Source organism: Oncorhynchus mykiss, chromosome 13 (genome assembly GCF_057628025.1).
Source record: "Oncorhynchus mykiss isolate SJ-2025 chromosome 13, ASM5762802v1, whole genome shotgun sequence".
NCBI lineage: Eukaryota > Metazoa > Chordata > Actinopteri > Salmoniformes > Salmonidae > Oncorhynchus > Oncorhynchus mykiss.
This window is the reverse complement of record NC_143034.1, coordinates 48,313,871-48,325,077: the sequence shown is the minus strand read 5'-3', so window position 1 is coordinate 48,325,077 and position 11,207 is coordinate 48,313,871. Positions and strand designations below refer to the sequence as shown.

The following is an 11,207-nucleotide window of genomic DNA, read 5'->3' as shown; positions in this document are numbered from 1 at the left end:
GTTGTTGATCAGTCACTGTGGAGGAATTTTGGACCACTTTTCCATGCAGAACTACTTTAACTCAGCGACATTTATGGATATCAAGCATGAACTGCTCATTTCAAGTCCTGCCACATCTCAATAGGGATTAGGTCTGGACTGACTAGGTCATTCCAAAACTTCAAATGTGTTGCTTTTCAGACATTTTCATGAAGAATTGATTGTGTGTTGTGGATCATTGTCTTGCTGCATGACCCAGCTGCTCTTCTGCTTCAGCACACAGACAGATGGTCTGAAATTCTCCTGTAGAATTATCTGATACAGAGCAGAATTCATGGCTCCTTCAATTAAGGCAAGTCGTCCAGGTCCTGAGGCAGCAAAGCATCCCTTAACCATCACACTACCACCACCATGCTTGACAAGTTCTTACTGTGGAATGCAGTGTTTGGTTTTTCGCCAGCCATAATGTCGTCCAAAAAAATTGACTCAAGTTTTTGTCAAAAAGCACCTGGAAGCATCTGGATGATCATCAAGACTCTTGGAAGAATGTTCTATGGACAGATTCAAACATATAACATTTAGGACGACATTGGTGCTATTATGCCCGGTACTTACACTATGTACTTTGAATGTTGTCTCAACTGAAATTCAGGTCATTTGGTTGTGCTATTAGATGAAGCACAGTGATAACACATTACATTTTTGTATGATTAAAAAATATCTGACATTGAATTTACATTTGAACTTTGTTGTGCTTTTAAATGATTGAAAGCGCAGTGATAACACATTTGCATGGTGACAGTTTTTCCAATGGAATTTGGTTGTGCTTTTAGATGGTTGAAAGTGATAACACATTGGGAATTGAACAAACCTCTGGCTGTCTTTTTGAGTGGGTGAACAAAGGTTGAAATTTCATTGATCAACCTCAATCAAATATCACCCACATTTCCATGTTGAAATCATGTGATGTGCCCAATGGGAAGCTACAGAGTGTGCCTTTATTCTGTTTGCTCAGATGAAACTAGATCCAAATGAGTAATCCTATAACTAATGTCACTTTGTGACAATTGACAATTATGTGCTATTTTCCAGTGTTTGAGGGTGAGGAGGTCATAACAGCTAATGGAGCTAAATGAAGGTGACTAAGCACACCATTATGCAAATGAACTTTGTTTGCCAATTAACATGTTTTTTTTGTATGGTTGCTTTCCATCAATTCTTTATGTAATGCATAGCTTCCTTGGTCATGTTTTATCCGTGAAAAATATTACTCAGAATGTATTTACCTTAATAATCTTTCATTTATGGCATCAGATGTATTTCAAGGACTTTAATTATTGTTGAGTGCCACAATCATGCTAGTGACACACTAGCCTGACTCATTCATAACCATGACAACATGAGCAGCACTTCCCCAATCTGTCAAAAAAATAGTCAACAAATGAGCCTTCTTTATGGAGAGAAAAAAAAACACCATTCTTGTGAACCTGCCCCAACAACACCCATCCCTTTGTTTTTCCACTGCTGCTACTTGCTGTTTATTATCTATGCATAGTGACTTTACCCCTAGCTACATGTAAAAATGACCTCGACTAACCAGTACCCACGCACATTGACTCGGTACCGGTACCCCCTGTATATAGCCTCATTATTGTTATTTTATTGTGTTATTTTAAAAGTATATTTTACTTTATTTAGTAAATATTTTATTAACTCGGCATTGTTGGTTAAGGGCCTGTAATTAAGCATTTCACGGTGAAGTTTACAGATGTTGTATTCGGCGCATGTGACATAACGTTACAATTTTATTTGATCCTCTTTGGCCTCCCTCAAAGATTTCACATGCAACATTATGCTGCTCTCTGTTGGACAAAGTATGAATGCATAACAAAAGGTGTATTCATCACGGAAACCGTTTACCGTTTAAGAACCAAACGGAAGCAAAACAAGTTTCTATTGGACAAATTCAGGAAGGTCCCTCCACATTTCGTTCCGTTTAAGAAACGTTTTGCAACAGAATGGGCGTAATGAATATGCACCAGCACAACACTGAAGTTGCAGTTTGCTGCACTCCTATCTTGCTCATGTTGGTTTTGTCTCAGCTGTTTTTGCTGTTAGGAATTCTTTCTATGGCTGGTGCACAATAACTGCTAAAGTCTTCTTGAAAGCAGACATTACCGATGAAATGTTGACAATAAAAATACACTTTCTATCCACTTACCTTTCAATTCAACAGCCAAGGTCGATAAGGCCTACCCCTGAGGGAATTCAAAGCTGGAACTGCGTCGCAAAGGTCCTGATGGATGTGTTGGGGAACAACATAATACACATCAACATCACGGAAATCAACAAGTGTATTTGTGTTCATTCCATTTACCAAGCACTGCCAATTTAAGACTAGTCAATAGCATAATAAAACCAACTCCGTATTGTGTATGATGTACCTGTTGGTTTTGTTGTCATGATGATGCAGACAAGTGTCTACTTGTTTTGACTAGCTAGTAACATTAGCATTTCATTACACCCGTTATAACATCTGCTAAACTGTGTACTAGACCAATAATCTTCGATTGAAATATGTTGGATTAAATAATGGCCTTGATTTTTTATTCTTAATTGGCAAAGCTTGGGCTGAGACCGTTTTCTCTAACCCATAGAAATTGAATCGCATTCTAGTTCTCCAAACCTCCTTCCTCTCCAGTTATATCCATCCTCCTGTATACATGCCTTGTACATAGAACATGCCTCAGAAACAAATACATCTTTAAAATAATTTATTCAAGAAACATTGATGCTGAGGTTAAATGTCCATGATCAACATAGAAAATATGTACATAGAGAGCCATCGGTAAAAAGGACAGAAAGCCTGTCTAGACTATGTGCTGAGTAGAGAGAAAGCAGTGATACTATTCAATATATCTCTATGAAAGTCCCAGACTGTTCATTAGTTGGGATAAGTGATACTGGACGTTAAGAGTTCTGCTGGAGGGTTCCATCGATGTAGCACAGTTGCTAGTTGATTACTGGTGGTAGCAGCTTGGGCTCAGACACTGATCTGGGTTTATGATAGGCTGCAGGAAGACTGTTTGGCGGACTCTCTTTCCTACGATAGAAAGTGAGATATTAGTACAGGCAAAAGTCGATTTAATTCAAGACAAAAGAGTCATTAGTGAGAGGCTTGTCTCACCATTTATGGTAAATATTCAACATGGGGAGAAAAAAGTAAATAGGATCATTTAATAGGTCCATCAGATAAAATACACATTAAGTAGTACTTCAAAATTGTGTCACTCATTTTCTCCTTAGCTGATCTTTAAATGCACCCAGTGAGGATGAAGGAATATAGGGGACGCCATGGAGGCAATGTACCTAGGTGAGGTTCCTGTCCTGTTAGCATGCTACTGACGCCTAAGTTTTCTGGATACCTGTTGTCTCCGCTGCTGGCGTCTGTACTCTTCTTCACTAGCAGCAAGGGCCTGAGCCAGAGCCAGATCCTCCTGCTCCTGAGGGCTGAGACAGACACAAACACTTCTATGTCACACAGAGGAATGCATCATCATCACACTGCAGAGAGCAAGCAAGAGGCACAACAACACACACAGGTCTGAGGAGCAGCAACACACATCATGAGGTGAATAAACACTGAATTGTGGGCACCACTGTCCTTCATTTATGAAGTCATCATGGACATCCCACCATGGGCTACATAGTGGAATGTCAAACCTATTAATATTGTGTTCTCCTATAGTAACCAAATAGCCTGCGTTTCAACTAGAGCAAACACGTAGCAATAAGAGCTAGTGATGAGAAACAATAGGTAAGAGGGTTGTGTTGATGGCATCTGGACATGATGACAGCCTATATTATGTGTGGGTGATGCTGGATTATGGGATTTATTGGGGATTGTTTATTACCTGAGTGTTGGCTGTTGGACTGTGCTGCGAGCCGACTCAGCCAAGGACATCTCCAGCGCTCTTTGTAAGGCCTGCTCCTCAGTCTGCAATCACAACATGCAGATATAAACACTTACAGGATTTTCTATATTTTCTTCTTGGAATCTCAATGAATAAACAGGAGCAGACTTTGGAATCTCAATGAATAAACAGGAGCAGACTACAGAATCTCAATGATTAAACAGGAGCAGACTACAGAATCTCAATGATTAAACAGGAGCAGACTACAGAATCTCAATGAATAAACAGGAGCAGACTTTAGAATCTCAATGATTAAACAGGAGCAGACTTTAGAATATCAATGAATAAACAGGAGCAGACTTTAGAATCTCAATGAATAAACAGGAGCAGACTTTAGAATCTCAATGATTAAACAGGAGCAGACTACAGAATCTCAATGATTAAACAGGAGAACAGACTACAGAATCTCAATGATTAAACAGGAGCAGACTACAGAATCTCAATGATTAAACAGGAGCAGACTACAGAATCTCAATGATTAAACAGGAGCAGACTACAGAATCTCAATGATTAAACAGGAGCAGACTTTAGAATCTCAATGAATAAACAGGAGCAGACTACAGAATCTCAATGATTAAACAGGAGCAGACTTTAGAATCTCAATGATTAAACAGGAGAACAGACTTTAGAATCTCAATGAATAAACAGGAGCAGACTACAGAATCTCAATGAATAAACAGGAGCAGACTACAGAATCTCAATGAATAAACAGGAGCAGACTACAGAATCTCAATGATTAAACAGGAGCAGACTTTATAATCTCAATAAAAAAAAAACAGGAGCAGACTACAGAATCTGAATGAATGGACTGGAATTATTCAGAGGAGAGAGTTTACAGTAGTTTCAATCAAGCGGTGTAAGAGTGTTAGGCATACCAGGCCAACCTGAAAGGATGCCGAAACAGGTACTACATTCTGTGCTGGAGGGGGCCGCATGGCCGGAGCTGGATTATAAATGGCCTGAGCACTGCTGTGATAGAATCAAAAACAATAATGCTCAGTGGGGTTATAGAGTCAACAAGTCAACACACTTTCACAGCGGTAACAGGTAAGAGCAGTTATGTGAAGGACAAAAATGTCACATCCTTTCCATGTGTAGTATATTTCGCTGACAATAAAATCAGCCTGTCAATTCATCCATCCCATGTGTTTTAGTGACAATATGCCTCTCATGAATTTAGAGGACAAACTGTGCTTGCCAATATCACTTGTTTATTTATTTAAGCTTCATGTGGTTCTTCAGTGTGGCGTTTCGAAAATCAATACATGAGGATCCTCACCGACTACTCTGGGTCCTAGCATTCCCATTAGAAACAGGCCTAGAACTTCCTCTACTGCTTGAAGTGGAGGCACTGCTAGAGGATGCTCCTTGGGACCGCATGAAAGCAGCGAATCTGAAAGAAATCCAATGTAATCATCATTATACCACAAAAGCTCACAATGTGCACCACAATCAGTAAATGGCATAAGGTGGAGGGAAATACTTACCCAGATTTGGAGACTGGTTTGTCTCCAGGCTTACAGTCATGGTCTAGTGGATGTCGGTGTTTAAGACAATAATTCAAGTGGCACTGGTCACATGTCACTCGGATCATTTCTTTCTGCTTGCAGCCTCCTTTCGAGCATTTGTTTGTAAATATCTACCGTAAAAAAAAAGGTTGGTTAGCTTAGATTAGGCATAGCTACTTCACTTTAACCATGGGCAGTTTGTGTAAATGGTCCTGTAGAGAAGCCTATCAACCATACCTTTCTCTTGTTCTGAGCAGGGTCCGACTGGCAATCGCGATCGATGTGCTCCCCAACCTTGATGTCTGGCATTTCCCCTCTCTTGATGGGGATCGGGGTGTTGCACAGAGGACACACAGGGACCTGGATATCCTGGGGACAGAATCAAGCAGAGAGCCGTATTAAAGCTCTGTTTGGATCAATAGATAACATACAGACAACTAATAAGGTTGAACAGCATACATTCATTTCTACATACTAACTGCACATTATAGGAACATTGCTTTAATTCAAACATACGATGCTGCTAAATTATTTAAAATGTACCTTCTTGTAGGATGACATGCATTTGTGATTTGCATAGGTTATGTGGTCTTTACAAAAAATCTCTTCACAGGCATCACATCTCATTGGTAGGAAATCTGTCAGATATAAGAAATATGTCAAGGTCTTGATTCCATGGCAAAGGATAGAGATCATCCATATGAATGTAGATCAATTCAATTCTTACTATCCCTCTTCCATCCTGATAATGGGTAGTGCAGCCCATGACAATTGGTTGTGGAGGACTTAACTTAAACCACAACTATTTACAGATACCAAAGCCCTACTAGAAAGGACAGGAAGAGAACACAAACAACAGGCTCTGTATTGGAAGGGTCCCAGAGGCATTGAGGTAGTAAATGGAGACAGCATTACATAAACAACCACTCACCCAGCTGCTTGCAGGAGTTTTCAGAGCAATGCTCTCCTAGATTTGGAAACTCCATGGCACTATGGTGATACACCCTTCAATTGAAAGATACATAGATAAGCTAAACTCATGCATAAACAATGTTTGTTGACCTGTGACAGATTATCTAAATAAAACTAACTTGGTCCGCATCACTTCATTTTTTAAGAACAGTAGATTCAGCATGTCAATTTTAGGATATTTAAAAAGTCCCTTTGTTTACGTGCTTCCCTTCCAACTAACGTTAGTTATGCTTATGTAACAGGCTTATTATGGACGTGTACAGTCAGTGGAAGACTGATCTGTCCACTGACAGATACAGTTAGCTAACGTTAGCTACCCATCTAGATGTAGGTATCTAGGACTTCCTATGATAACGAATGCTGAATCATGCCATCGCCTCTTGCTGCCTACATTTTGCAATTTTGACTAACGTTAGCTAACTAGCTAAGTTATTATGGGGTATCTAGCAGCAGTCTCCCTCGCTGCTAGCAGTCAGCTAGCTAGCTACTTATCATGGCTAATTAGCTAGCTAGTAACTAGGCCAGTTCCTCCCTGTACAATCGCTCGAGGACATAAATGCAATTACCTAGCAGACCAATGTTATAATTGTCTGCGCTTAAGCTACCTAACGTTAACTATTGAGTTATTTATGGAATACCATTGATGAGCTTGTTCCTGGTTTACAGGCCAACAACAACCAAATGAAGCTAGCTTACTTGATGATAAGCTAACGTTGTTAGCTAACATTCTAGACAACTTCTGTAACATTAACATTACGTCGTTACTGGTAGTTAACTAACGTTTAAGTTACTCTTTTAACTTACCATTAATTCGAAACGGATCATATTTAGCAGAAATATATTTGGGAAGATTGTTTACCATCACGAACGTTAGCTCGTTAGCTCGTTAGCTAACACTAAACAAATATTGGATTGGAGACACCCTTCCTGCCCTGCCCTGCCCTTGCCTTGGGTTGGTTGGCTGGCTAGCTAGCTAGATACGATAGCTAACAGCAAACCATAGTAAATTGAAAACTACATGCAAAAATAGACGACTATTCTCACTTACCCAGAGACCTGGTTCAACCAGACAGCTATATTTGATTATTATCTCCCCTCTTGCTTCGAGATTAACGTTGAACTTTGAGGAAGCGAGTGGCTAGCAAGCTCTCTTGACAGCCAGCTACATCGAAGCGTCACTGACGCTGTTGTTTACGCCCCTCCTCGCCGTTGTACTAGCTAGGGAGTTCCAGAATGTACCACACGAGGCAGGGATGAAGCGTTGTTTTTGATCAATCACAGTGACACAGCGTTGTTGAGAACTGTCCATGGTGCTGGTTTTTACGAAACGTCTAATTGAGACGTGTTTGGGCTGTCTTAAACCAGCACCACGGACAGCTCAAAATAATGCCGTGTCACTGTGACTAGATATGAAGGTGACTAGCTAGTCTCTCGCCAGACTTGTTAAAGGCCATGTCAGAATGAATCGCTTTTCTGGAATCATGGTAGGTCTATATAACTAGGGTATAACAAATCACACAAAATAAGCAGAATAATGCTTGTTTTGATTTTGGATAGTTATCACCTTCCAACTGTTTTTGTGTTTGATATTGTATTTGTTTACTTGCTGAATAACAGAGATGTGTTATTCACAGAGCACATATCTTTGTTTCACAAGTAAATGTGCCCTTTTATTCATCAGCACAATATAGCCTGTAGGTGATGATATAGGTGATTCATTCATGCTGATGAAATGGCCCATATGGGCTAGGTACCTTTTTGTACACTAGAAGCAATTGTGGAGTCTAAAGAGAAAAATGTGCAATACTGCAGTCAATGTAATGGCATATACCAGATGGTGGCAGCAGAGCTCTTTCAGACGTCTATACAGTCTTCAAGATCTGGTTGTTTATGACTGGCCACTGTGTTTTTGTTTTGTGGCAGTCCCGTTAATAGACTCTCTAATCTCATGTTTCATGCATGCGTTAACAGAAGGGTAACTGCAGAGGCAAGTTGTCATTGCAAAGATAAAGTTACAATATATACGTACAGAAAGTGTCACTGGGGGAGTTAGTGAGGTTGGGCCTACCTGGTCAGTTTCAGATTTTGAAAGTATGAAGTTGTAGACAATTTCGACATGAGTATGAAAAACACATAGATAGTGATTGTTAATGATTATGTTACTAGAAACAAAGCCTAACTTAAAGCAGCAACTCCCTGTTGAAGAGGCACTGGAATCCACATGAACACACAGCATAGCAGGATCAACCCCATCACCAAGAGGTCAACTAGCTAGAAATAGTAGTTATATAGTAGAGTCAACCCACAAAATGAACTGTTCTCATTATGCAACAGTACAGTGTTATGATCAGAGACTGGGAGAAGGGATCACAGAGGCACTCGTCTAGATTCTTCCCCTGTACTGTAGCACCTGGCTCATAAGCTGCTAATTCTGCTGCCAGATGGCATCGCTTGCTGAACACCTGGTTCATCATAGGGATTCCTCTTCCTTTGCTCACACTATATCTGCTCGATTTAGAAGATGATTGTAATCATTTCAAACCCCCATCCCTTTATTGCCATAGCAATATTTTGGATGCCACATTTGACATGGCTTCCGGACAGTTTGTCCTTATGGTGCCAGTCACCTCTGAGTCTCCTTGGTCATACTTTGTTCTGGACAATCTCAGGATGCCACTGTTTCTCAATTGAGAGCTATAGCACAACTAGCCCTGCTACAGTATCCTAAAGCCTATTCAATGTAAAAAAAAATATATATATATATAAATAAACTCTGTAGTTTCTCTCTACACTCCTGAAAAACAGGAGTCAAATGGGTTTTTTTTCTAGACTGAGAGACCACAATAAAACAAGCTCTGAACCAGTTACTAAAACTGTTACTAAACCATTATTATTAAACCAGTAACTTTCTACTCATTTGAGTTAATCTTTCAAAAAAGTTTCATAATTACATTGGTAAAAAATATGATCTTAATCAGATGGATGATCCTAACTTCAAATGCATATAATCCGTTGATTCTAAATCCAATTCTTGCAAGTCTCCTCCATTTGATATCTAATCCAGTTTTTAAAAGTTTCAATGAGGCGAGATAAAGTCATTTGAATTAACCTTCATAACGACTCAAATAGCCCCTTGTGCTTTTCAGGGACAGAATGCCTTTTTTATTCAATAGGTGTGCGTTTCCAGGAGAACTGAATAACGATTTGGTTGATTTATTTATCCTGCTATAAAAACGCCCGAGCATCCAGACAAGTACAAGATTGGTGGTTTTGCTAAATTGCATGGTAATTGCCATCATGACAAATTAGGGGGCAGAAACCCGCCTTATTTTTTTCTATTATAAGATAGTATTATTCTTGGTTAATAATCCTTTTATGCAAGATTCAATTCCCGATAGGCTGCCTACATGGGGATTGTCCCTAATAATCCATGCATCTGAGAGGCCTATTGGCTGGCCATATCTGTTTTGTTTTCGGTCAAAAACACAATTAAGCATGAACACTGTCTTTAATGTCAAATATTGATCACAATTCGGTTTCATTATTACAACTATATATAACTTTCCAAGCACGCAGAACATTCTTGGACTTTTTCTCCAACCAATGATAGCAATTCAAATCGACATTTTAAATGCATAAATACGTTGGGAGCAATATCATGTCAATATATTATCAAGTTATATGAGCCTGATTTAGTATAGACATGGTCTGTTTAACACTGTGAGATTATTCACAGATTTCATGGTGTGTTAGTAGATATATTATAGAATGGATCCCATGCCCACGAGGCTCACTGGGAAGCAGGCGTGAGGGTACGAACGGTTTATGAATACAAGGCATCACATTTTTTTCTTTTGTTTAACCAGACTTCATCTCAATGAGTTAATGGGCCAGATGAGAAGGCTGCTCGCGACCTGCAAAGGCGAACAGAGTGCACGTGGAGAAGAGGTGTCAATAAACGTGTGAATGACAATGTGGTAAAACACACACCAACTGAAAAGGAGACGAAGATGAACAGATGGAGAAGAATGGGGAGTTAACGCAATGACAGGGTCAGTGGAGCAGAGAGCAGGCCTCTGAAATACAATTCAATGGGGAGAGGGCTACTGAAATGAAGGATGGGCATATGAAATAACGATTGGCTTCATTTGAATAAGAAAATAGTCAAACAAACATGACAATTGAAAAAACAAATTCCCAGTGAATTGATTATTTTAGTTCATAGATGCAGTTAAATATATAAGTACGCAATGAGCTACATTGAATAGTTACAATTTGCTATGTCAGTTTGTGTGCTTTTAATCACTTTGGAAAGGACAAATTGGCCTAACAATGTTATATAGTAGCTTTGCGGTCGAAGCCTTTGCTGAAGACTTAGAATAGCCACGAGTTGGCGCCACAACTCTTTTAGACTTTAGGCGCCATATTGAAAACAAATAACGTTTCATGGTTTGTCCGTGGGGTCAAGGTGTAGGCCCACGCCCATGTGCAGAGCAGGTGCAGTTGCTCTGGGATCCTGGGTATGCCTCTCCAACGCTTCGCCACTTTCCATTGATCTAACCTCCGAGTAGCCTATATGGTAAGTAATGACATTGCATTAATGGATAATGGCGAGTGTAAAGATACACTGAAGAGTGAGAAATGGAATTGTCACCATGCACGTTTTGGCCTATTGCTGCCACATTATACTGGTCTTCATCCACGGCAATTAATTCATATGCCTAACATTGCCTGCATGCCTAAACCTCTAATCAGAATCAAGAAACGTAATCTT

The 11,207-nt window shown here is 39.7% G+C and overlaps 1 protein-coding gene across 7 annotated transcripts; it reads right to left on the bottom strand.

Moving 5' to 3' along the window:
* Positions 1-2,736: 2,736 nt before the first annotated feature.
* Positions 2,737-7,777, bottom strand: LOC110486308 (AN1-type zinc finger protein 2A). 7 transcript variants are annotated; one of them, XM_021557799.3, is made up of 10 exons: positions 7,482-7,777; positions 6,393-6,466; positions 6,005-6,099; positions 5,699-5,830; positions 5,441-5,592; positions 5,233-5,346; positions 4,829-4,922; positions 3,894-3,976; positions 3,405-3,489; positions 2,737-3,082 (listed from the first exon to the last, which is right to left on the bottom strand). In XM_021557799.3, exons 2-10 carry the CDS (start codon positions 6,445-6,447, stop codon positions 3,041-3,043), a joined length of 852 nt encoding a protein of 283 aa, XP_021413474.1. In that variant the 5' UTR covers positions 6,448-6,466; positions 7,482-7,777; the 3' UTR covers positions 2,737-3,040. The 7 variants fall into 7 exon arrangements, with proteins under 7 accessions (XP_021413474.1, XP_021413477.1, XP_021413478.1 ...); XM_021557802.3 differs by having other exon boundaries at positions 3,349-3,489; positions 7,482-7,762; XM_021557803.3 differs by having other exon boundaries at positions 3,349-3,489; positions 4,838-4,922; positions 7,482-7,666.
* Between the last annotated feature and the right edge of the window lie 3,430 nt (positions 7,778-11,207).